Raw genomic sequence first — 27,598 nt, forward strand, 5'->3', positions numbered from 1 at the left:
ATGGCCCAAACCGGGCAGATGGCCCAGTCGGGGCAGATGTCGGCATTCCAGGGCCCCGCTCGGATGGGCCCTCCGTGGATGTCTTCCACCCCATATGGGGCAGGTGAGGTTGCACCACACTTAGCCAATACATCGCTCCTCCCCATGCGGGGTCCGGGGTTTAGCCCGCCTGCGTTGGGTAGTGGCAGTAGTTTTTTGGGGTCCGCTTCAGGCACATGTGGTCAAGTTTGGGCCCCGCCGGCAATTGCTCCGGGGGTGGCTTTCCCACCTGGGGCAGGGGTGGGGGGTTGGATCCCTCCTGCTCCTGCTATTATGCCCCTGCCCCCTTTGGTGTATCCACCGGGGCTAGGAGTGCTGGGAACGGGGGTCTCCACCGTGTGGGACCCGTTCGCCAGCATCAAGCCTGGGGCCATCCCTTGTGGGCTGCCTGCTACACCCTTAGGGTACCACCTCCACCCATCAGTGAAGGAAGCAATTTGGCGGGGGGAGTATGTGGACCTCTTCTCCCTCTTAAATAGGGAGGTCCTCAAGCAGGACAAAGATGTCGTGCCTGGGGAAAAGGTGAAGAAAACGAAGGTCACAAAGTGTTTCAGCTCATGGCTGTACGCTTTCTTGACTTTCGCATCTGTCGTAATTCAGAGGCAGCCGGTTAGGGCTGCTGCTCTGCTTAAATACATTGATTTAATTGCCAGGGCTAACTTCGAGTACGGAGGTACCATTTGGAGGCATTATGATAAGGGGTTTCGGATGTGCATAGCCCATGACCCCTCCTTGTCCTGGGATATGGTGGTCCCGGACCTTTGGTTCCAGGCCACATATATGTCCGGCAAGGAGGGTTGTGACAGGACTGACAGTGGTCACTTCATGGAAGAGGAGCCCGTGGCTTCCACGCCAGCCAAGGCGGCTGCAGGGAGAGCGGGAAAGGGGGCTTCCCCGGCGTGCCATGAGTTTGCCGCAAAGGGGGCGTGTTTTTGTCCCTTTTGCAGGTATAAGCATGCGTGCAGAAATTGTGGGGGGAACCATGCCTCTTCCGTGTGCCCCCGCCCCAAGAAGGGGGCGGAAAAGAAGGGTGGGGGTTCCCCAAAGCCTCCCCCACCAGCTGGGGGTAAAGGGGCCCAGCCCAATTAATTTACAAGTGCTTTAGGGTTGGTTAAAAGACTACCACCCTCGCTCGAGAGCGGCTGCTCTCTTGCTAGGATTCTCTAAGGGATTTAGGATCCCTTACGTGGGGTTTAGGAAGGCCTTCATGTCCGACAACCTCAGGTCGGTTGTGGGACATGAAAACATTGTTAGAGAAAAGATTCGGAAGGAGGTGGCCGAGGGTAGGGTCCTTGGGCCCTTCCCTGAGCCGCCCTTCCCGAATCTTAGGGTGTCCCCCTTAGGTGTGGTCCCCAAAAAGGCAAGTGGTGAATTTAGGTTGATTCACCATTTGTCTTTTCCAAAAGGGGAGTCAGTGAATGACTGCATTCCTGACGAGCTTTGTTCAGTCCGGTACGCATCCTTTGATGCTGCCGTGGCTATGGTTAGGAAGTGTGGGGTGGGAGCCCTTATGGGTAAATGCGACATTAAGTCGGCATTCTGGCTCCTCCCCATACACCCAGACGACTTTGAGCTGTTGGGCTTCCATTTTGAAGGTGGTTATTACGTGGACAGAGCTTTACCCATGGGTTGCTCTGTCTCGTGCTCTCTTTTTGAGAGTTTTAGTACCTTCTTGGAATGGGCGCTCAGGAGGCACAGTGGTCTGGGCTCAGTCGTTCACTACCTTGATGATTTCTTGTTGGTGGGGCCTGTGCGTTCGGAGCTCTAATGCGGGACTTCGAAGCCCTTTGTGCTCAGCTAGGGGTGCCTTTAGCCTCTGAGAAGACCGAAGGCCCCGCCACCAGGATTACCTTCCTCGGTATTGAATTGGACTCAGAGGAGCAATCTTCTAGATTGCCCCTCGATAAGTTACTTAAATTGGACTCAGAGGAGCAATCTTCTAGATTGCCCCTCGATAAGTTACTTAAAATTAAAGGGAAGCTCGATGAGGCTCTTGGTTGCCGGAAGGTCACTCTCCGGCAGCTCCAGGAACTAGCGGGGATACTCAATTTCGCCTGTTGGGTGTTGGTCCCGGGCAGGGCTTTTTCAAGGAGATTGTACAACGCGATGAAGGGGCTACGTTTGCCCCATCATCGTACCCGCCTCTGCGTGGGGGTCAGGGCTGACCTCCGCGTGTGGCGGGAGTTCCTGGACAAGTTTAATGGCCTGTCTTTTTGGAGGCACGAGCTTCTTTTGGAAGCTGAGTTGCAGCTCTGCTCTGATGCCGCGGGGACTTGCGGTTTTGGGGTAGTGTTAGGTGACCAGTGGTGCTGGTCGGCGTGGCCTCCGGAATGGAGTGCCTCTTCTCTGGTTAAGGACCTGACTTTCTTAGAGCTCTTCCCCTTGATAGTGGCCTTAGAGCTTTGGGGGGAGCAGTTTAGGGACAAGACTGTGCATTTTTGGTGCGACAACCTAGCGGTTGTCCATGTGGTGAATGCCCTGTCCTCTAAGAGCGACAGGGTCATGCGGCTTGTCCGCCATTTTGTGCACAGGTCCTTGTCCCTAAACACGTTGTTTTTGGCCAGGCATGTCCCCGGGTTGGATAACGGGGTCGCTGATGCCTTGTCCCGTGGTCAGTTGTCCAGGTTTCGGACCCTGGCCCCGTGGGCCCGAGAGTCGCCAGAGGCATTTCCAGACCACCTTTGGAACCTGGGCGGGCTCCCGAGCATTGGAGTGTAAAGGTCTGCTGGGCTACGGCCCTCTCTGTGGTGCCTGGCACTCTGGGGGCTTAGCAGAGTGCAGAGTTCGGGGAGTTCAGGCAGGATACGGGTTACCCCTATAGCTGGCCTGCCCCAGTTGTGTACCTGGCCATATTTGTGTCCAGCTTAGGCAGTGTGGCCTTTCAGTTAGGACTTTGAGGTCCAGGTTGGCCGGCCTCGCCTTTTGTCTAAAGCGGGGCTGGTTTGTTGATTTATGGTGACTTCCGCATGTGAAGATGCGTGAAGGCTGGGCCAGGGCCTTATCGCAGGTTGCCGGGTTATTTCGGCCTTCCATCTCATTGCCTTAGTCGGGTGGGTTCTGGAGTACAGGTTTTGGCCAGGCCAAGCGAGGATCCCGCCGATTGGAGAACGCTCGTTCTGTAGTGGTGCCGCCTCTAGTGCGGTGATGGTGTTCTCGATACGGAGGATTCGGGGTTGCCGACCGCCGGCGGTCAACGGCCTGTTTTAGGGTACGAACGGACGGTTGAGGGTCCAGGGTAAGATCTTAGGCCAGGGCTCCCTTTGGTCCCCTTCAACCCCGCCAGGATGTGACCGACAGTGTTGCTTTGGGTCATTGAGCTCCGCCGACCACTCAGCAACAAGGTACCGCCGGGAAGTGGGACCCTGCCATCGCGGCGGCTGGGTCTTTGTTGCCTGGTTTGGGGAGGAGGGGTGTGCGGTGGGATGGGTGTTTCTACCGCTATGGCTGGGAGGGCGGCATGCCATTGCTGCGCCCAGGTGGTCCTGGGAGGGCGGCATTCCGTTGCTGCGCCCAGTTGTTTGGGGAGGGTGGCATCCCATTGCTGCGCCCCAGTCGCTGGTCTTGCTCTTCGGGCAAGGACCGGTACCTGCTTGGGGGTCTGTAGGGGACCTGCCAGGCTTGTGGAAGCCTGCGGTGGCTTCACGCTGTGTGGCCCACCATGCATGTGGTGCGGTCTTCGATCCTCTCGGGGATCTTTGTGGGTCGCCATTTCCCTTAGGGCCATTCACCGGGTCAGGTATAGAGGCAATAAGGCCCTGGGAAGGGTAGTCAGGGAATTAGGTGGGGTTGTAGTGGCCCATCCCCTCATCACTGTAGATCGGCCATGGCTTTCCTGGGCCGACGGCGTTCACCTGTCAGAACAGGGGAACGCCATTTTCTTACAGGACCTGCAGCGGTCTCTGCGTGAGCTGGCGCAGCTAGAGGGGGGAGTCGGGGGGCCAAGATAGAGATCTGACCCCCGCTCCGTGGCAGGTTAGGGGCGGAAAACTGGGTGGTGGTCTAGCAACTGCGTGTTCTCCCTTGGGCATCTTTGGGGATGATTGACAGGTTCTCTCCAAGCTTGTGGTGGAAGCGACCTGAGCAGTTGGGGGGAACCTGTCTTTGGGTCACGCACCTTTAAGTCCCCTGTTAGGGGTTAGCCGGCATGACCCCCCTCATGCAAGTGCATGGCAGGGTCTCAGGTGAGGGAGGGGTCCCTCACCTGGACTAGCATCGAGCTACGCCCATAAGTTGCCCAGGAAGTTTATGTGACGTAACTTTTCCGCCCCGGAAGCAATTGTTTGACCCTGCAGGTCCATTGTTTGGGTCATAGTTGTTTATGCTAATTTTATGCTAATTTATTTTAATAAATTATGCTAATTTAATTTAATAAAATGACCCAGTTAAATCCAGCTCTTATGTCCGTGTCGTTACTCCGCCTCTCCTGCAATAGCGCCGGTGGACTTACCCACCGGCGGCTTTTGCGGGAGGGGCCGGGAAGACACCGGACCCCATGGCGGCCGCCATCTTGGTTTTCGGGCAAAGTCTCGTGATGCGAGACTTCGCCCGAGAGTCGGGCCTGCATAGGCCCGGCTGCTGATTGGTCTGGGCGGGGCTTGCTCGCCCTATTTAAGGGCGGGCAGGCCCGAGGCTCAGCCTTTTCGCCCGGGCCATCGCCCCGAGCAGACACCCGCCCGCCCTCCCTATTTTGCAGTGTGCTAGGTGGGTCGCCCCTAGGGGGGCCGAATGGGAATTTTTTGCGGTCCTGCCTGTTAGCCGGGCCTATGCATTTTTTGCGGCCTGCCTGTTAGCCGGGCCGTTTTTTCGCCCATTCCACACTGGGATGATGGATGTGCGGTTAGGGGGTGCTTGCACTTATTAGGTTGATTGGCTTACCTTTGGTCATTTGGGTAGGCAGGTTAGGGGCGGAAAACTGGGTGGTGGTCTAGCAACTGCGTGTTCTCCCTTGGGCATCTTTGGGGATGATTGACAGGTTCTCTCCAAGCTTGTGGTGGAAGCGACCTGAGCAGTTGGGGGGAACCTGTCTTTGGGTCACGCACCTTTAAGTCCCCTGTTAGGGGTTAGCCGGCGTGACCCCCCTCATGCAAGTGCATGGCAGGGTCTCAGGTGAGGGAGGGGTCCCTCACCTGGACTAGCATCGAGCTACGCCCATAAGTTGCCCAGGAAGTTTATGTGACGTAACTTTTCCGCCCCAGAAGCAATTGTTTGACCCTGCAGGTCCATTGTTTGGGTCATAGTTGTTTATGCTAATTTTATGCTAATTTATTTTAATAAATTATGCTAATTTAATTTAATAAAATGACCCAGTTAAATCCAGCTCTTGTGTCTGTGTCGTTACTCCGCCTCTCCTGCAATAAACTTGATCTGAAGCAATCTATTTTATCAGTTCTTTCCTGAAACAGAAAAATACTGAGATGTTCGAACTGCTGTAGCTCATAACTGCTGAGTTATGAGCTACAGGAAAAGAAAAAAAGGGAGAAGCAATAACCAAATATATTTCCTAAGGTTTTTTTTTTTAATACATGAAATAATCCATGTCATTCTGAAAAAAATGTGCATTTTGATTATCTCTTTATCTACAGAATATTGCAGCTGTAGGGAAACGTCTCCGGTAAAACTGATTTTTGATTAATACTTTGAGATGCTGGCTTGAATTTCTTATAACAGCTGCAAACGGTTAGCAATTGGTCTCTAAAAAGGCAATTCACCTGTAGCTCTGCTCTTTTCCTCCCATCTTTCTCTAGGCTCATCAGAGAGAAGGTGGAATAGTCGGGACAACGCACTTTGAATTTAAATGAAGAAGATGTACTTGAGAGCTAGAATTAACTAATTGGGGATTCAGGTCTGGAGAGATCAAGGCGGAATGAGCAACTGAGCTGTCTACTAATAGACCTCAGCCAAAATTTCTTGGAAGTCCTTTTCTTGTTCTTTTTCTTTTGTTGAACTTTGATGACCACAGCATTCTGCTAAGTGCTGGAATCCGAGCTAAAGCATCCACTACCATAAAATCTAACCTTTTGCAAGACAGTTAAAAAAAGAAAAAAAACCTTTTTTCTGAATGGGGAATGGAAGAAGCAGTCATAACCTTCTGGATATAATGCTCCAGAACACTGCCCAGCATACATAGTGGATGGAAATAGAGGGGATATGGAAAATCCAAAGATTTTCGGGTCCAAAGCACGGGTCCAAAGACGGGCTACAAGAATGGTGGAAGGTCTTAAGCATAAAACGTATCAGGAAAGACTTAATGAACTCAATCTGTATAGTCTGGAGGACAGAAGGAAAAGGGGGGACATGATCGAAACATTCAAATATGTTAAAGGGTTAAATAAGGTCCAGGAGGGAAGTGTTTTTAATAGGACAGTGAACACAAGAACAAGGGGGCACAATCTGAAGTTAGTTGGGGGAAAGATCAAAAGCAACATGAGAAAATATTATTTTACTGAAAGAGTAGTAGATCCTTGGAACAAACTTCCAGCAGACGTGGTAGATAAATCCACAGTAACTGAATTTAAACATGCCTGGGATAAACATATATCCATCCTGTTGTGATTCCGTCTGAGGCCCCTCAGGGAACGGCTGACCCTCTGCCGGCTCTCTGCTCAGAGGGGGAGGACGAGGAACAGGGAACGGCTGACCCTCTGCCGGCTCTCTGCTTAGGGGGGGAAGATGAGGAACAGGAGGTTCAGGCAGACGAGGAGGAGGAATCTCAGCCCGAGGGGGAGCTCTCCCCAGCAAGCAGCCTGGATTCTTTAGATGACCAGGCACAAGGAATAATAGATTTCCGGCAGAGAAGGGCAATCCAACGAAGGGGACAATTAGCCAGGTACTTCAAGCACTGAATGGGCAACAGCTGGGTTTGGGTGTGGTGCTCTCCGGAAAGGCTAAAAAGGCAGACCCACCCTTCCTGGTTTGTGGAGAATTATCTTTGGGAGTCGTGAGACCTGGCTGTGATCTTTGGCGTCTTGGAATTCTGGCTTGTGACTTTGAATACTGAAACCTTGAGGGGAAAAGGTGGGTGTGCCAGCAAGAGGTCTGCTGTGAAGGCTCATAGCCTGCCTGTGGGGAAGAACAGGTTTTCCTCTGTGTTTATTTTCAAATTATAAAGTGCTTTTGTTTCTACCAGCGTGTCTGGCTGCTTTTTCCAGTTGGTACTGAAGTCTGGGGGCACCCAGACAGAACACATCCTAAGATAAAATACAGAAAATATTATAAGGGCAGACTAGATGGACCATGATGTCTTTTTCTGCCGTCAGTCTTCTATGTTTCTATGTTTCTAAATGATGCCCTTTCTCTTTACCCCTTCATTTCCAAGCACACACATCTACCCTATATTTTCTCCATGCGCAAAACCATTTCTCTTTCTCTCACATACACATATAAATATCCCCAGTCAGTGAAGGAAAAGGTGCACAAAAGGGCAACAAGAATGATAAAGGAAATGGAGCACCTCCTTATGATACCAGGTTGCAACGCCTTGGTCTCTTCAGCCTTGAAAGACGGTGTTTAAGGGGTGACTTGATCGAAGTGTATAAAATCATGCATGGGATAGAAAAGGTGGATAGAGAAAAATTATTTTCTCTATCACACAATACTAGGACAAGGGGGCACTCCCAAAAGCTCATAGGTAAGAAAGCGAGGACAAATCAAGGGAAATATTTCTTCACCCAGAGGGTTGTTGTTTTATGGAATTCACTTCCAGAAGAGGTCGTGACAGCTGTCAGCCTGGATAGCTTCAAGGCATTAGACAGATTCATGGGTCTGGTTCATGGTTAATTGTTCTAACTGTCTGGAAATTTCTCATTAGTTCTAAGAGAGAAATGCTCCTATCCTTGATTAGTGTCCACTCTTTGTTTCTTGTTCTACCTTCAGGTGTTTTGGAAAACAGCCTGACTCCCTCTTATTTGGGGTAGCCCCTGAGATATTGGAAGACGGCTATCATGCCACTCCTGGTCCTTCTTTTCATCAAATAGACCAGTGATTTTCAACCTTTTTTGAGCCGCGGCACATTTTTTACATTTTTAAATCTTGGGGCACACCACCAACCAAAATGACACTCTTAGACACTTTCCTCTCTTTTTCCATCCCTGTCTCCTCCCCACCCTTGTGTGTGTGTGTATACACACTCTTGAACCATTTCCAAAAACAGGTGAGGGCTGGGTTTTTTTGTCTATTATTCTTTGGGTGCTTTTTATCATATGCTTTAAATCAAGAGTCACTTCTCTCTCTCTTTTGTTTCTCTCTCTTGCCTCTCATTCTCTGTCTCAATCATTTTCTCATTTCTCTTTTTTTCTCTCCTTTTTGCTCATTTAACTCTCTCTCTCTTTCTTTCTTTCTTTCTTTCTTTCTCTCTCACACTTTTTCTATCTCTCTCTCTCTCTCGCTTTCTTTCTCTCTCTCTCTGTCTCTTGCTTTCTCTCTCTCTCACTCTTTCTCTATCTCTTTCTCTCTCTCTCTCTTGCTTTCTTTCTCTCTCACTCTTTCCCTATCTCTTTCACTCTCTCTTTCTCTCTCTCTCTCTTGCTTTCTCTCTCTTTCAGCAAAAAGTTGGGAGACTGGAATCTGAGCTTCCTTTTTCGCGGCACACCTGACCATGTCTCGCGGCACACTAGTATGCCACGGCACACTGGTTGAAAAACACTGAAATAGACATACCCAATTCCTGCAACTGTTCATCGTATGTTTTAGCCTCTAGTCCTCTAATTGGAGGCACGGTCTTCTAATACAGAGCCTTGGTGGCGCAGTGGTTAGAGTGCAGTACTGCAAGCTACTTCTGCTGATCACCGGCTGCCAGCAGTTTGGCAGATCGAATCTCAGTAGGCTCAAGGTTGACTCAGCCTTCCATCCTTCCAAGATATATAAAGTGATACACCTGTAGGAGCCGATGTTCCTTTGTGCTTTGTGTCAGCATTTATATATCTATAATTTATCTGTTCACCCTATTTATTGAACAGAACTGAGTGTATCCATCTTAGGAGAAGTGACTCACTGAATGTTAAGTTTTAGTGCCGGTGGGGTTTAGTTAAAAAGATGTTCCTCTTGATGTAAAGGATTTTAGGGCTTCTGTTTGCTGTCAGAAGAGGATTGTTTAGTAATAGCTGGCATATGTTTGAAGCAAGAACATGGTTTTTAAACGTTTCATTGGTTGATGCAATTCCTATCTGTCAAGTCAAGGATTTAATCATTTTTAGAATACAGAGCAGCAGGAGATAATCTCAACACTTCCAAACATCTCCATCTCGCAGTATGTAGACTACAATCAAATGCTGTGTTGCACCTTTACAACCATGAAATAGTTTTACAAATTTTAGCCATGGAATTCTGCAAGATTAATTCCCATTTCGTCACTGGAAACTTATTTATACATTAGGAGTTTTGTCAAGAACGAGACAGATGGTGCAAATACGGCATGCAGAAGCTGTGTGGAAGACCATTATTATTTCGAGGAGTTTTATGGCCTATTTTATTTTCTCCTTTACATTAAGAAAAGTTTAGAGGTTTAACCTCTTTCTGGGGTAACAAGTGCAAAGTTATGCATATTGGGGCAAAGAACCCCAATTATACCTACCAACTGATGGTGACCAAGCTTATTGAGACAACCCAAGAATATCGCTGGTGGTCTTCATCCCCCGGCGCTTTTGCAGGAGGCCCGGGGGACATGGCTACCAGCGTAGCCGCCATTTTGGTGAAGGCCGAGATCTCGCGAGGCTTCGCGGGTGGCTTGGCCACCCAATGACGAGTCCGGGGTGGAGCCAACCAGCCCTATAACGAGTCCGGGGTGGAGCCAACCAGCCTGGACTCGTCAAGAGCAAACACCCACCCGCCCTCCCAATCTTGCAGTGTGCCACTGTGGGTCGCCCTAGGGGGCCGAATAGGAATTTTTGGCGGTCTTGGCATTTGCCACGATCGTTTTTCCACCTATTCCACACTGTGGTGATGGATAAGCGGCTAGGGGGTGCTTTGCCCCTGTTTAAGTTAATTGGCTTACCTTTGGTCATTTGGGTAGGCAGGTTAGGGGCGGAAAACTGGGTGGTGGTTTAGCAACTGCGTGTTCTCTGTTGGGCATCTTTGGGGATGATTGACAGGTTCTCTCCAAAGGCTTGTGGTTCGAGCGACCTGAGCAATTGGGGAGAACCTGTCTTTGGGTCCCGCCCATTTAATTCCCCTTGTAGGGGTTAGCCGGCGGGACCTCCCACATGCAAGTGCATGGCAATGTCTCAGGTGAGGGAGGGGTCCCTCACCTGGATTAGCATGGAGCTACGCCCATAAGTTGCCCCGGAAGTTTTTCTGACGTCATTTTCCGCCCCGGAAGCAATTGTTTGACCCTGCGGGTCCATTTTAGGGTTATAGTTAATTATGCTAATTATGCTAATTTATTTAAATAAAGTATGCAAATTTAATTAATAAAAATGACCCAGTTTTAAATCCAGCTCTTGTGTCCATGTCGTTACTCCGCCTCTCCTGCAAAGGGATTTTAGGATTTTGGTGGACAGCTCAATGGAGATGTCAACCAAGTGCACAGCAGCAGTAAAAAAAAGCAAATTCCATGCTTGGCATGATTAGGAAGGGAATCGAAAATAAGTTGGTAAGTGTTGTTCTGCCTCTGTACAAATCGATGGTGAGACCACACTTGGAGTACTGTGTATAGTTCTGGTCATTGCACCTCAAGAAGGATATAATGGAACTGGAAAAGGTGCAAAAAAAGGCAACAAGTATGATCAAGGAAATGGAGCACCTCCCTTATGAAACCAGGTTGCAATGCCTTGGTCTCTTCAGCCTTGAAAGATGGCGTTTAAGGGGTGACTTGATTGAAGTGTATAAAATCATGCATGGAATAGAAAAGGTGGATAGAGAAAAATTCTTTTCTCTATCACACAATACTAAGACGAGGGGGCACTCCCTAAAGCTCATAGGTAAGAAAGCGAGGACAAATAAAGGGAAATATTTCTTCACCCAGAGGGTCGTTGGTATATGGAATTCACTTCCAGAAGAGGTGGTGACAGCTGTCAGCCTTGATAGCTTCAAGGCAGGATTAGACAGATTCATGGATGCCAGGTGTATGGGTGGTTATTGAAACGGATGTCCATGTGCTGCCTCTATGTTGGTTGAGGCAGGCAAGATTCCCTTGAGTACCACTTGTTGGGGGTCAAGGGAAAGGGAGAGTTTTGCCTTTTCTTTCTACTCAAGATCCCCATGTACAATTGGTGGGCCACTGTGTGACACAAAACGCTGGACTCAATGGCCTGATTCAGCATGGCTCTTCTTATGTTCTTAACCCTCAGTTGTTTTTTAAAGTCCTGTTTACCAAATAAAGAAGAAGGGACAGGGGATTTTCACACACACCAGAGAAAGTGCAGAAGACAGCAACCAGAATGATAAAGGGATTAGAAAATAAAACATGTGAAGAAAGGTTGCAGGAACTGGACATGGATAGCCTAGCAAAGAGGAGGTCCAGGGGGGACATGATAGCAGTCTACAAATAATTGAGAGGCTGCCACATGGAGAAGTGGAACACATTATTTTCGGCCTTTTCTTTCTTTTTCTTTTTTTAATAAGGAACACATTATTTTCCAAAGCACCAGAGAGCCAGACAAGGAGCAATGGTTGGAAGCTGTCCAAGCAGAGATTCAACCTGGAAATAAGGAGGAACTTTCTGACTGTGAGAGCGATCAACCAGTGGAACAGCTTGCCTGCAGAGGTGATGAATGCTCCAACACTAATGACCTTCAAGAAAAGACTGGTCTGCTATTGGATTAGTGTGATGTAGGGTCTCCTACACCAGCAGCATGTTGGACTAGATGACCTGCAAGGTCCCTTCCAACTCTAATAAGTGTTGTGGTTAGCTCTGGCCCAGCTCCTGCCCCAAGGACTGTGGATGTGGGGGAGACATCCACATGCTGCAGGCCTGTTTTGCCTCTGGTGGAATCTGCTGATGAAGGCTCCTCTGACCAAGAAGACACGAGTGACAGGGAGGAGGAGAGTGTGGCAGATAGCTCAAAAGGAGATCAATTATCTAGCTCCTCCTTGGATTCAGAACAAGAGTTAATGATACAGCCACGCATGCGGAGAGCGATGCTTAGGCAACAACAACTGAGAGATTATTATCAAAGAAAATGAGGCCACCTGTGGTTGGGTGGGGCTGTGGTAATTAGTGAGGCTGCTATAAATAGCAGCCTGTGGGTTTGGCCATTGAGGAGGATTATCTGATTGTTGTGTTTCGTGCCTGCTTTGCTGCGTTTGACCTTTTGTGTGCTGATTTTTCCCCGCTTTGAAACTAAACCAGGGCAAAGAGTGTTTTACTTTGTGAAAGAAGAAGGACTGTGAATTGCCTCACAGCTGCAAGCTAAGTATCACAGAACTGATAGGGGACTTGTACCAATTACCAGTTTGTTTGGAGACCAGTGCTCTTTGCAATACCAAAAGAGGGCTTAGTTTAAGTGAATTTTCATTATAAAGAACATAGTTTTGAATTTTCAAACGTGCGTGTGTCTGAAATTTGTACCTGTGAATTTTTGGGAGGAGTCTACCAGAGAGCCCGACAGAACAATAAGTAAGTAAGTAAGTAAGTGAGTAAGTGAGTAAGTGAGTAAGTGAGTAAGTGAGTAAGTGAGTAAGTGAGTAAGTGAGTAAGTGAGTAAGTGAGTAAGTGAGTAAGTGAGTAAGTGAGTAAGTGAGTAAGTGAGTAAGTGAGTAAGTGAGTAAGTATGTCTGTGAAAATGCCAGAACTTTAGTTTCCATCATAGAATTTCCATGTGCCAACCTATCATGTGCCACCCTGTCAAGGTTAGGTCTTACAGTCTCATCACCGCAGAAGCAGGTCCATGAAGTCCTGGCACCAGGAGGTTTTGGTAACAACCGTGGGATTATTATGTTTGTGGGCCACTTCTGCACAAAACCTAGCATTGGTTACTGTGGAAATTGGCCGCCCTTGATATCACTGCTGTTATTATTGAGGAGCTCCTGACAGCGTATAAGAAATTTGGGTATCATCTTGCTTGGGATGTATGATATACCAGCTTTAGTCTGTTCTGTTTCATTCTATTCCGTTATGCTTTTAGCTCAGTTTGTTTCAGGGGTGGGTTCCTTCTGGTTTGGACCAGATCACCTAAATCGTTAGCGACCCGCTGGTGATGTAATTTTGGTGTCATGGATCAGGTTCTGTCTGTGCTGGTCCCTGCTTGCTGTCATCTTTTTTTCTGAACTTTTTGCCATTTTTTCCTGTGTTTGGATGGCTTCTCGCTCTGTGCTTTGAAAAAAAGTCCTCCTGCCTGCCCCTAGCTTTCTACTGAGTTTTATTTCTTCGCCCAAAGCACAGCTGATCACTTCCTCAGCTGTGTTTTGGGCTGAATCCACCTTCTGAGCATGCACCGAAGTGAAATTGCACAAGAGGATGTGTGTATGCACGCGAGCGGAGCGACCAAACCGGTGGCGAAGGTAACTGGAATCCAACCTTGTTTTGCTTGAGTTAATAAAGTTTAAAAACTTTTTATTCACTAGAATGCTCATTGTCACTGGATCAAAAAAAAAAATCAGTTGGCTGGGCATCTGACCATTGCCCAGACATTTGGCAAAACAAGGTCTCAGCAGAAATATCTACTAAAACAAATGATAAAGTTTGAAATTCAGAGATTTGATCTGCAAACCCAACTCAAAGTTACATTAAGTTTATATCCAGAACACACTGCAAGGAAAACTTGCAACATAAAAGTCTGCAGAGAGGGACGGCATACAAATCTAATTAATAATAATAATAATAATAATAATAATAATAATAATAATAATAATAACAACAACAACAACAACAACAACAACAACAACAACAACAATAATAATAATAATAATAATACAGGTATATATTTATTCCAGACAGTAGGTGGTTAGACATAATTCTGGCTCTGTACTACAGAAATATATTTAGATATTTTGATTGTGCGGAATTGGACAAAATGTGCAATGAAATTAAACAAGAAGGAGGATTCAGACTCTTACGAAATTTGGAGTTAATTCTATAATTGGCTTGAAAGGATAAAACAAAAGAAACCTATCAGTGATTAATCTATCTATCTATCTATCTATCTATCTATCTATCTATCTATCTATCTATCTATCTATCTATCTATCTATCTGATTTCATTAACCTTAAGTTATATTAAGTAAATATATATTAAGTATATATTTTAAGTAAAAATAGTAATGAAAATAGAAAATTATTTAATTTACACATAAGCATGAATTGATTGTCGATATAAATTACCGCATAATAACCCTAGAGGTGTATATGTATTAATGTCATTTATTGTTTTGTCTTCTTTAATGTTTGTTTGTTTTGGGTTTGCAATGTTGTTAGTAGATTAGGTTAGAGAGATCATGGGGATACAGAGAAATAACACCTGCTTGTTATGCATCAAGGTTTTGTTCCCTAGTCAACATTGACTTCAACAGTTTCCATAAAAGTCCAGTAAATAAATAAACAATAAATAAATACCTGCTTGAGATAAAAGTGGTGTATAAGGGACTTTCGGTTCTATTGCACTCATTGGCGGAGGTAGCAAGGGATTGGCGAAACTGCGGAGGGGATGTGTAGGGCGGACACATGCAGTGGGAATTGTTCTGCTTTGAGGTTCCTCACTGCTTGGATGTTCAGGCTGTGTTTGTGGTAACATGGAACTTTGCGGTGTGGCTGGTCCTTCAGTCACTGCTGTAAGAGAAAAGGGAAAAAAATATAATTAATCTGAAAGTCTAATCTGAGAACTAAAAACTAGACGAGAATTGGAAATATTAAATCATAAAATGGATTGGTGGACATACGCACAAATAGAATCTAGATTCAAGAAAGATAGTCAAACACCCGGTATTGAAATGTCTACCAAAGCACTAGACAAGATTTTAACAGGGAATGAGAATAAACAGATAACTAGAATATATCAAATACTTCTTGAACAGGAAAGAATAAATGAGACAACCAAAAAACCTATGATGGCATGGGAAAAAAATCTGCAACATGAGATACACATAGCAGATTGGGAAAGAACATGGATTACAATATCCAAAATAACCCTCTTAGCAGCATATAAAGAAAACTATAAACTTTTTTATAGATGGTATATCCCACCTGCAAGGCTAGCAAAGATGTATCCAACATTACAAGACACATGTTGGAAGTGTAAAAATGAAAGAGCTACTTTTTTTCACATGTGGTGGTCATGCCCTAAAATACAAAAAATCTGGAAAACAACCCATATCTGGCTCTCAGAGATTACTAATTAAGAAATAGAATATACCCCGGAAGGTATGCTATTAGGAATTTGGAGAAGGCACTTTTCAAAATGAACACTGCTTCTTACGACACATATAAATACTGCCACAAGAATTGCGATAGCACAATGCTGGAAGAATGACCAGACCCCAAGAGAAAATCTAATTATAGATAAAATATATACATGTGTGAAAATGGACAAAATTACTAATTCAATTAAGGGAAATAAAATCATGGAATCAAAACGAACATGGCAAAAATGGCATGAATGGGTTCAAAAGAGAATATAGAAATAATACATTGCGAAGCAACAGTACAATTGAAACAAACTACAGTTACCTTGTAAATATTTTTATTTACCATTTAGGAAATGTAATAAATATTAGAAAGTAAATGTATAATGTTTAATGTATACAATGGAATGTAATAGGTAAAAAAAGAAAAAAAAATACTAAAACACACCAACTGAGATGGTTTATGATCTGTAAAACGGAATAAATTGTGATTTGAACTATTTGTGAAAATTCAATAAAGAAAATTAAAAAAAGGAAAAAAAAGAAAGTCCATTAGAGCTGTAAGCTCACTTAGACATGAAGAAATATTGCTCCCCTATCACCGTGGTGATTTGTTCCTGATTTTTTGTTTATTTTATTTATTTTATTTATTTATTTTGTCCAATATATAATACACGTTGAAGAGAAAGATATGTAATAATATAAGTAAAGAAAAAAATAGAAGAAAAGATATAAAAGTATATTTGAAGGGAAGAAAAGATAAATGAGATAAGGAGAGACAATTGGACAGGGGACAGAGGGCACACTGGTGCACTTATGCACACCCCTTACTGACCTCTAAGGAACCTGGAGAGGTCAATCGTGGATAGTCTAAGGGAGAAATGTTTGGGGTTAGGGGTTGACAGTACTGAGTCAGGTAATGAGTTCCACACTTCGACAACCCGGTTGCTGAAGTCATATTTTTTTACAGTTAGGTTTGGAGCGGTTAATATTAAGTTTGAATCTGTTGCGTGCTCTTGTGTTGTTGCGATTGAAGCTGAAGTAGTCATTGACAGGTAGAACGTTGCAGCATATTCTTGTGTGAAGGCTCTGGAAAGTTGTTTTAAGGATGGGATTGTATCTCACATATCATAATCTGCTCCGAATATTTTATAGACGTTCAGTACAAAAGCCTCCTGGAAAATCTGGCGAAATAATATTTTTTAAGAGTCACATCTTTATCTCAACTGTTTAGATTATGATTGATGGAGAATCTGAGTGGAAGTAATCCTCAGACAGATCTATGTGCTAACAGGGATTATTCATTATCTCTTCTGTAGGCAATACCAGTGTGGTCTCTTTGAGGTAGCAATGTATCTTAAGGAACTCACTGCTCCATAGCAGTGAATAGTACCATTCTCTTGCCGATAAGCAAGCTAAGGGAATTCTAGATATGTTATCAGGATATCAGTTAAGGCCTGACATCTCTTAATAATTCCAATATTAGAGGAAGATAGTTTATAAGCTCTGCACTATCAACTCAGTTTACAGTCATTTCTTTTTCCCATAAAATTTCTACAGTAGTAATGGTTTCTTCATTTCTTAATTATCCTTTCTACCAAACATTTATTCTCTGACGCTTAATGTTCAGATTCAATTCTCTCAAGATTTTTAGCATTTGCCTTAAACCAAAAGTGATTCCACCAAAACACAATTTTGACAGAGTTCTCTTTAACAAGATTTATTGATAAGAATGGTATAGATTTACCAGAATCCCAGCAATTGAACTATTTGCCTATATTAGAACTAGTCTAACCCTCTGTTGATTAGGGTGTAAATGTTTTGATTTGTTTTTCTAATACTCTGCTTATAGTTGAGTAAGGATGCATGTATTTCAGTGATAATGTAGAAACTAGCAGTTGGCTCATTCTACAGCATCTCCTTATCAAGCCACAAATAATCGGGCCAGAATACATCCGGAACCGCCTTCTACCGCACAAATCCCAGCGGCCGATAAGGTCCCACAGAGTTGGCCTTCTCCGGGTCCCGTCGACCAAACAATGTCATTTGGCGGGCCCCAGGGGAAGAGCCTTCTCTGTGGTGGCCCCGGCCCTCTGGAATCAACTCCCCCCGGAGATTAGAATGGCCCCCACCCTCCTTGTCTTTTGCAAATTACTCAAGACCCACCTTTGTCACCAGGCACGGGGGAGTTAAGATATTCCTTCCCCTAGGCCATTACAAGTTATGTATGGTATGTTTGTGTGTATGTTTGGTTTTTTATAATAAGGGTTTTTAGTTGTTTTATTAAATTGGATTGTTACATGTTGTTTTTTATCATTGTTGTTAGCCGCCCCGAGTCTGTGGAGAGGGGCGGCATACAAATCCAATAAATAAGTAAGTAAGTAAGTAAGTAAGTAAGTAAGTAAGTAAGTAAGTAAGTAAGTAAGTAAACAAACAAACAAACAAACAAACAAAACGTCTGGAAATAGTTTTATCCTTACCTGGGCTATGGGTGATCAAACATATTTTCTGGTTGATTCCTGGGGATGGGACCAGGTAGGTTTTTCAACTCTTGTTGGCTTTCCATCAGAAGCCAGTTTAAAAGTTGGGACATTAAGTGCTAATATTCTGGTTATGTTTCAATTCAGAGATGTAGCCTATGCATTTTATATTGATGCTTGTTTGATTGATTACGGTAATAGTAATGCATAAATAAATAAATAAATAAATAAATAAATAAATAAATAAATAAATAAATAAATAAATAAATAAATAAATAAATAAATAAATAAATAAATAAATAAATAAATAAATAAATAAATAAATAAATAAATAAATAAATAAATAAATGAATAAACAAACAAACAAACAAACAAACAAACAAACAAAATTCGAATCAAATGTTATAGCAATGTGAGAACCTTCAGTTTTGATACGGCACCTCAATATCTTAATAAAGACTAATTAATGTCAATTAATCCCTTTCTGGTATGACAGTTGGAAGAATGTTTTACCTCTGCCATCTTTTCCATTAATATACTAATTCTTATGACCATTTCTATATAACTTTCATGTATTGCTTATTATATTTTCATTTCTGTGGGTTTTTTTTTTTTACTGCAAACTGATTCATCTGATAAACATCTAAGAGTGATAATTGATTTTTTTCTTTGTTTCTTTCCAAAACCTATTCCACTCAGGTCCATTTGTATAAACTAGGATGCATCGTTATGGTCTACTAATGGTCATTAGCCATTCTTAAGAAAGATTAGAAAACTTGCAATGTGTCAATATAGCACAATTTTGTTCTTAGGTTTATACTTGTGTTGCAACATTGCACCGATCTACATAAAGGGAGGAGTATTTGTCACCTGTCTCCAATCCTGATTGCAGATGTCTATTCAATATAGAAAATGTTTTTGTACAACATTCCTCAGATTTGAAAGTTAATTTTGCTTCTCAAACTGGATCATTAAGCTGCTTGGAACAAATTAAAGATAAAGACTCTGCATGCAAGTCTCAAGCTTAGCCTTGACAAGCCCCATGAAGATTTTTGACTACCTCAAGAAAGTCTTTAAAGAAGAGTGTTGAGCTGGATTTTACAATGATTTAATTTTACACACGGATAATGGAGCATGAATCCTTCCCTGGTATCAAGTAGTACAAAGGAAAGGCCACTACTGAATATTTCCCATACTTAGAACATCTACAGTAACATCACCCTAGGTCTTCCAAACAATTTGTCTTCATCTGCACCTCTATAACTATCTGGTTTGGTTCTGCAACCCAACAAGACCGACACAGACTTCAGAGGATAATCAGAACTGCAGAAAAAACAATTGCTGCCAACCTGCCTTCCATTGGGGACCTGTATACTGCATGAGTAAAAAAGAGGGCGGTGAAAATATTTACTCCCTCCTCATATTCTGGACACAAACTGTGCATACCATACATAAAACTATATAGCCCTGGGGGGAAATGTCTCAATTCCCCCATGCCTGACGGTAGGTTTTAAGGAGTTTGCGAAAGGCAAGGAGCGTGGGGGCAATCCTAATCTCTGGGGGGAGCTGGTTCCATTGAGTCGGGGCCACCACAGAAAAGGCTCTTCCCCTGGATCCCACCAGACGACATTGTTTAGTCGACGGGACCTGGAGAAGGCCAACTCTGTGGGACCTAACCGGTCGCTGGGATTCGTGCGGCAGAAGGCGGTCTCGGAGATATTTATGTACGCTGAGAGTATAATGCACCGAGACAAATTCTTTGTGTGTCCAATCATGCTTGGCCAATAAAATTCTATTCTATTCTATTCCATTCCATTCCATTCCATTCCATTCCATTCTATTTCATTCATAATGGTCTGAGTCACAGAATCCTCTCAAACCTGGAGGTTTATCTTCTTCTATAGCATCAGCCTTGCAGGTTCAACATTTGAGGTTATACATCCATATAATCATACTAAGAGTTGCTTCTGCCATTATTATTTATTATCCCCATGTCTGTAATGGCTGGCAATTCCATGAACTGGAATTAATGCAAAAATTGGAGCAGAAATAAAAGTGAAAGGCAATTGAGCCATAAAAGGTTGCCATACGTAACAACGCCCCCCATCTCCCTCCTCCTCTTACCACTTATTTTGTACACAGGCCTATGATTGCAGGATGATTAATACAACTTTGGCCAGCCTAATGCCTGCAGTCTAGACCATTCTGCCAATGTGATACAGGAATAACTTCAGAAGGCCACCTGGAGAGAAATGAGTGTTTGGTTCAATTTTCATGTCCATTTGTTGCTTGGTTACAACCCTGGCAAGAGCAAGAATCATGTCAAATGATTGCACCTTTGCACTTATTCCCATCAGTGACTGCTCCATTTGCCCCAAGAAAATAAAAGTTAAATGCAACAGCCACAGGAAGAACAACCTGATAATGAGTAATCATTTCAAATGGAAGAAACCCCTAGTAGGATCGTTAAAATTAACATTTTTTAAAAATTAAATGTCATACAGCAATGCAAAAACCAGGTTGATAATGCTATCACAGCCCACGGTAATAATGCACAGAATAATAGTTGATTAAACTTCCTTTGATCTCATTAAAAATTAACCTGGGGAGAAAAGCAAAAAATTCCAACAGATGTAACGCGGATCTGACCTATCTATTTAAGTTCTTGCAAATCATAGATTTGACCAGACTTATTAAAGCTTCCAGACACACCGTACTTACAATTCTAAGAATTTCAACTAGTAGGTTTGAAAAGACGCAATTTCTATTAAATTTCCTCCATAACCTAATGTCAGGCATCCATTAGTCGTGAAATAAGTTAGAACCCACCTCTGTTAGACATTCCTAGGTTAGAGGTTACCAGCATTCTGCTTCTTTGCATGCTGAGAAAAGACTGTTGAGCTTTGGCTGGCTAGTCCCTTGTTTGTAAAAATAAAAATCATGCCTGATGGTTCAAAATATCTAGGAAAGGTGGTAAAACGCCATTGGAAATATCCAGGTAATAAATGCATGTGAATCAGAGGTGGGGTTCAGCAAGTGTGCATGTATATACTATGACTTTTTATGGGTTTTAGTCTTAGGTAATGTTTTAATATCAGATAATGTTTGACTTCTTTTTTATTGTTTTGTATCTATTTATAGTATTTATACTATTATTGTAAGCTGTCCTGAGACCTTCAGGATTGGGTGGCATAGAAGTCGAATAGATAGACAGATAGATGATAGATAGATAGATAGATAGGTAAATGATAGATAGATAGATAGATAGATAGATAGATAATAGATAGATAGATAGATAGATCGATAGATCGATAGATCGATAGATCGATAGATAGATGATAGATCGATAGATCGATAGATCGATAGATCGATAGATCGATAGATCGATAGATCGATAGATCGATAGATCGATAGATAGATAGATAGATAGATAGATGATAGATAGATAGATAGATAGATAGATAGGTAAAAGATAGATAGATAGATAGATAGATAGATAATAGATAGATAGATAGATGATAGATAGATAGATGATAGATAGATGATAGATAGATGATAGATAGATGATAGATAGATGATAGATAGATAGATAGATAGATGATAGATAGATGATAGATAGATGATAGATAGATGATAGATAGATAGATAGATAGATGATAGATAGATAGATAGATAGATAGATAGATGATAGATGATAGATAGGTAGGTAGGTAGATAGATAGATAGATAGATAGATAGATAGATAGATAGATAGATAGATAGATAGACAGACAGACAGACAGACAGACAGACAGACAGACAGACAGACAGACAGTCAGACAGATAGTGTTGTGGTTGGTTCTGGCCCAGGTCCTGCCCCAAGGAATGTGGAGGTGGATGTGGGGGAAACATCCACATGCCACAGGCCTGTTTTGCTCCCAATAGAACTTCCCGACGAAGTCTCCTCTGATGAAGGAAGCATGAGTGGCAGGGAAGAGGGGAGTTTGGCAGACAGCCCAGGAGGAGATCAATCATCCTTATCATCCCTGGATTCTGAACAAGAACTTATGACAGACCCACGCATGCGTAGAGTGATGCATAGGAGAGAACAACTGAAGGATTATTATCAAGACTGTGTGTGGACTTTCTGGACTTTTGGAATTGGACTCAATTTCCCAGTTACTGGGTGAGAAATTGAATTGCATTTAACCTGTGCCTTGTGTGTACCAGAAAATCCCTTTGACATTTAAAAAGGGAGTTTTTTCTGCTTTTCTGCTGATAAAGACTTTTGGTTTTCCTTCTATCGTGTGGTGTGTGTCTTTTTGGACCAATTGCCCTGTAATTATGGGCGGTTGGGACACGCCGGCAGAATAGATAGATAGATAGAGAGATAGAGAGATAGAGAGATAGATAGATAGATAGATAATAAATTCTAACCAGTTCTGGAGAACCGTTAGCAAAAATGTGAGTAGTTCAGAGAACTGGTAAATACCACATCTTACTGGTCCCACCCCCATGTATTCTCTGCCTCCTGAGTCCCAGCTGATTGGGAGGAAATGGGAATTTTGCAATAACCTAACCTGGAGCGGGGAGGGAATGGAGATTTTACAGTATCCTTCTCCCGCCATGCCTACCAAGCCACACCCAAATAACCAGTAGTAAAAAACCTGAATCCTACTACTGATGTGAATGTAACTTTACTATTACGTCTAGCTCTAAGCTCCTAATAATAGACTAACTAAACAGAAACCATTAAAGTGCAAGTGTTTCTGTTTTAATAATCTGGAGGCATTACAGGAAGCCAAGGGTATTAACATTTGCTAGAGCTTTCTTTTATATACTTAAGCTCTTCTCATTATTCCTCTAATGGTTGGGGAACAAAGGTGCTTTTGCTTATTTTCTTCTTAGCAATCCTTCCAAATTAGACTATTGCTAGCGAAGGGGCTAAATTGCCTGTTCAAAATGATAATTTGCCTGGATTATACTTGTAAAGCTCAGAGGCCCTATAAATCTGTTTGAAAAGTAGAACAAGAATTATGCCTATTTTGGTCCAAGACTCAGACATTACTTCATCTCTGACAAATCACACCGCATGACATCAACACAGGTAGCTGAAGCGCCAGGAAAACAACAACAAAACACCCAAAGACCTGTAGAATTCAGAAATTATCTGATCCATTGATAGGAAACTCTCAATCCATAGCAACTCTAAAGAGGGCATTCAATATACAGTGGTACCTCTACCTACGAATGCCTCTACTTATGAACTTTTCTAGATAAGAACCGGATGTTCAAGATTTTTTTTGCCTCTTCTCAAGAATCGTTTTCCACTTACAAACCCGAGCCTCTGAAACTGTAATCAGAAAAGGTGGGGGAAAGCCTCCGTGGGGCCTCTTTAGGAATCTCCTGGGAGGAAACAGGGCCAGAAAAGGCAGGGAGAAGACTCTGTGGGGCCTCTCTAGGAATCTCTTGGGAGAAAACAGGTCCCCCACCCTCCCTGTAGAGTAGGGCGGCCCCGGCCCTCTGGAACCAACTCCCCCCAGAGATTATAATTGCTCCCACCCTCCTTGCCTTTCCTAAGCTTCTTAAAACCCATCTCTTCTGCCAGGCATGGGGGAACTGAGATACTCTTTCCCCCTAGGCCTTTACAACTTTATGCATGGTATGTTTGTATGTATGTTTGGTTTTACAATAAGGATTTTTAACTGTTTTAATATTGGATTGTCATATGCTGTTTTACTACTGTTGTTAGCAGCTCTGAGTCTACGGAGAGGGGCGGCATGCAAATCCAATCCAATCCAATCAAATCAAATCCCCAATTGCATGCATTATTTGCTTTTACATTGATTCCTATGTGGAAAAACGCTTCTTCTTACAAACTTTTCTACTTAAGAACCTGGTCATGGAACGAATTAGGTTTGTAAGTAGAGGTACCACTCTATTCTTGGGCAGCGGTATCATCAGATTTTCTTTGGTTTGCAGACATACAAGGAAGGCTAACAAGCATTTCAATCATTTCAGTGTTTGCAAAATGCAAATGCTTCTGCTTAACTCCCTCCAAATTGGGAGCCATGAAAATCAGAGTGAAGTGTGGAACGCAGCCAACATTTTCCTATTCAAACGGAATAGGATTTAGAGACTTCACCTCTCATCTACATTGCATTCTGGTTTGTCTCCAAAATTGGGACAGGTTCAAAAAAAATCTGCTTGGTTTTGACTGTTTGCTTTATTGAGAGGAGATTTGCAAGATCTGTGGTTTCAACAGCCTTTGTTTTCTAAATAGAGTAGGGCGGCCTCTTTCATCTTGGCTAATCACATTGCATGGTTACAGGGCTCTTTCACTAAACACCAAATAAACAGCCGTTTCCTTTTCAAATAGCTTTAAGGCTGCTTTTCAATGTGCTGGTCTTTGTTACAGAACTGGAGCAGAGATCCTAGAATCCAAGAGTTGAAAAGGTCACTGAATCCAGAGTTCTGCTCAATAGGTAAAGGTTCCCCTCGCACGTATGTGCTAGTCATCCCCAACTCTAGGGGGCGGTGTTCATCTCCATTTCAAAGCTGAAGAGCCAGCATTATTTGGACAGGGAGTCATTGCTCACAGTCACTCATGCCCTCATCACCTCGAGGTTCGATTACTGCAACGCTCTCTACATGGGGCTACCTTTGAAAAGTGTTTGGAACTTCAGATCGTGCAGAATGCGGCCGCGAGAGCCATCGCGGGGCTTCCTAGATTCGCCCACGTTTCTGCAACACTCCGCGGCCTGCACTGGCTGCCGATCGGTTTCCACAATTGTTTTCACAATTCAAAGTGTTGGTAATGACCTTTAAAGCCCTACATGGCATTGGGCCAGAATACATCCGGAACCGCCTTCTACCGCACGAATCCCAGCGGCCAATAAGGTCCCACAGAGTTGGCCTTCTCTGGGTCCTGTCGACCAAACAGTGTCGTTTGGCGGGCCCCAGGGGAAGAACCTTCTCTGTGGCGGCCCCGGCCCTCTAGAATCAACTCCCCCCAGAGATTAGAATGGCCCCCACCCTCCTTGTCTTTCGCAAATTACTCAAGACCCACCTTTGTCGCCAGGCATGGGGGAGTTAGGATATTCCTTCCCCTAGGACATTACAAGTTATGTATGGTATGTTTGTGTGTATGTTTGGTTTTTTATAATAAGGGTTTTTAGTTGTTTTATTAAATTGGATTGTTACATGTTTTTTTTTTTTTAATCATTGTTGTTATCCGCCCTGAATCTGCGGAGAGGGGCGGCATACAAATCCAATAAATAAAATAAATAAAAAATAAATAATTGTCTGAAGACATCTCCATGGTCATGTGGCTGGCATGACTCACCCCAAATGCGCACGGAATGCTGTTAGCTTCCCACCAAAGGCGGCTCCTATTGTTCTACTTGCATTTTTTAACGTGCTTTCAAACTGCTAGGTTGGCAGAAGCTGGGGACAAGTAACGGGAACTCACTCGATTATGTGGTTCTAGGGATTTGAACCGCTGAACTGCCGACCTTTCGATCTACAAGGTCAGCATCTTAGCTACTGAGCCACCACATCCCTGCATTCTGCTTATTGCAGGAAACTTAACTAAATCATCCCCCACAGGTGACTTCTTGGAAACTGAATACATCCAATAAAAGGCACTGCAGTGGTCTAGCGGTTCAGATGTTGGGCTTGTTGATTAGATTATTGGCAGGGCAAGACTCACATACTACATGTTGGGATTAGGTTGCATTCCTGCCCCAGTTCCATCTAGCAGTTTGAAAGCATGCAAATGCAAGATCCCATTCTGGTGGGAAGAAAAGAGTTTCCTTGTATCTGACCACATAGAAACATAGAAACACAGAAGTCTGACGGCAGAAAAAGACCTCATGGTCCATCTAGTCTGCCGTTATACTATTTTCTGTATTTTATCTTAGGATGGATCTATGTTTATCCCAGGCATGTTTAAATTCAGTTACTGTGGATTTATCTACCACGTCTGCTGGAAGTTTGTTCCAAGGATCTACTACTCTTTCAGTAAAATAATATTTTCTCATGTTGCTTTTGATCTTTCCCCCAACTAACTTCAGATTGTGTCCCCTTGTTCTTGTGTTCACTTTCCTATTAAAAACACTTCCCTCCTGGACCTGATTTAACCCTTTAACATATTTAAATGTTTCGATCATGTCCCCCCTTTTCCTTCTGTCCTCCAGACTATACAGATTGAGTTCATTAAGTCTTTCCTGATACATTTTATGCTAAGACCTTCCACCATTCTTGTAGCCCATCTTTGGACCCGTTCAATTTTGTCAATATCTTTTTGTAGGTGAGGTCTCCAGAACTGAACACAGTATTCCAAATGTGGTCTCACCAGCACTCTATATAGCAGGATCATAATCTCCCTCTTCCTGCTTGTTATACCTCTAGCTATGCAGCAAAGCATCCTACTTGCTTTCCCTACCGCCTGACTACACTGTTCACCCATTTTGAGACTGTCAGAAATCACTACCCCTAAATCCTTTTCTTCTGAAGTTTTTGCTAACACAGAACTGCCAATACAATACTCAGATTGAGGATTGACCACAGAAGTGTCTTTGGACAAAGCTGGCCCACTCAGCTAGAAAATAGAGGTGTGCACTGATTTCTATAGTCAGATATGATGGACAGGGAAAATCTTTACCTTTTTTTTAAACACGGATCTTGATAATTTCTTCTGCTGTCTAATAGTTCATCAGATTTTTAAAAATAATCTTCGGTTTGGATCTGCCTTTTTAAAACTTATATCCATACTCTGTGGCCTGAATTCTGGAATGGGAGTGAGTAAATCTTGATCTTTTTTACACTTTGAAACTTGATATCAAGTGTAATGCCAAATGCACACTCACCAAAGTGTGGATCGGCACTTCCTGGCCAGCATTGTTGTTTGAAAGAGTATTTTTCACCCCATTGCTACTAATGTCCACATCACAGTCATCAGAGTATGAAATACATAAGGCCTATTCATTCTACTTCTGAATACATATCTATGTCCTGTGAAGCATTCTGAATTCATGAAAGTCTTTTACTTTGCAATAGTGGTGAATCTGTAGCTTGGGTGTAGTAGGATGAGGATGAGATTTCATTCTCTGAGTTTGTGGGTTGATTTCCAAACATTTTGTTGCCATTCCTCTGTCTCACTCCTGTCTGACTCCAAAGGCAACTGATAACTTCCAGACAATCTTGGCTCCCTCTCTGTCTCAGATGCAGAGCCCTCCTTAGTCTCCAGGACTGACCCATGTTCCTCCACAACCTCCTCACTGTCCAAAACTGCCGCCAGCTCTGCTGGCTACTGGTAAGCCACAACATTGTGTGAGCCTTTTGAACCAGCCCTACAATGCTGGTCTGAAGAACCCCCATTGAAAAAAGCAATATTTTTCTTAAATCGGCTGCAACAAAGGTCTCATTATTCAAGTTGCAGGGAATTAAAACACATCCCTCCTTGATATTTGAGAAAATGCCATTCATATGTCTCTATAACACTCCTTGTGCACCCTGAAGCTGATCTATAGAATGAGATTTCTTTGACAAAATAGCCATGTTTCCCCTCTCCTAGCAAAAGGCATTAAAAAGAAGTCAATATAAAGCCATTATTTTGGATTATTGCTACCAGCCCTTTTTGATAGTGGTCAATATGGCAGACAGGTTTAACACCTGAACATAATGCCTTTCTCTATTATTTGCTTTTATTACTCTTGCAGCAGATGGTGGAAAGGATTATTATTTTTTGGCTGTGGGTGACTCCCCCTCCCCTCCCAGGCCTGATGCCATCCCCTCCTACCTCCCCATTTATCTAAAATAGATTTCAA

General features: G+C 43.4%; 1 protein-coding gene across 1 annotated transcript in view; it reads right to left on the minus strand.

The window, feature by feature from the left end:
- The window catches only part of DCC (DCC netrin 1 receptor), a 927,153-nt gene that overhangs the window by 18,772 nt on the left and 880,783 nt on the right, over positions 1–27,598 (minus strand). Inside the window, exon 27 of the mRNA XM_070736918.1 lies at positions 14,525–14,737. Coding sequence (XP_070593019.1) covers positions 14,525–14,737 — 213 coding nt within the window. The remainder of the gene's footprint in view (positions 1–14,524; positions 14,738–27,598) is intronic.

This window comes from Erythrolamprus reginae, chromosome 2, assembly GCF_031021105.1.
Source record: "Erythrolamprus reginae isolate rEryReg1 chromosome 2, rEryReg1.hap1, whole genome shotgun sequence".
NCBI classification, from domain to species: domain Eukaryota; kingdom Metazoa; phylum Chordata; class Lepidosauria; order Squamata; family Dipsadidae; genus Erythrolamprus; species Erythrolamprus reginae.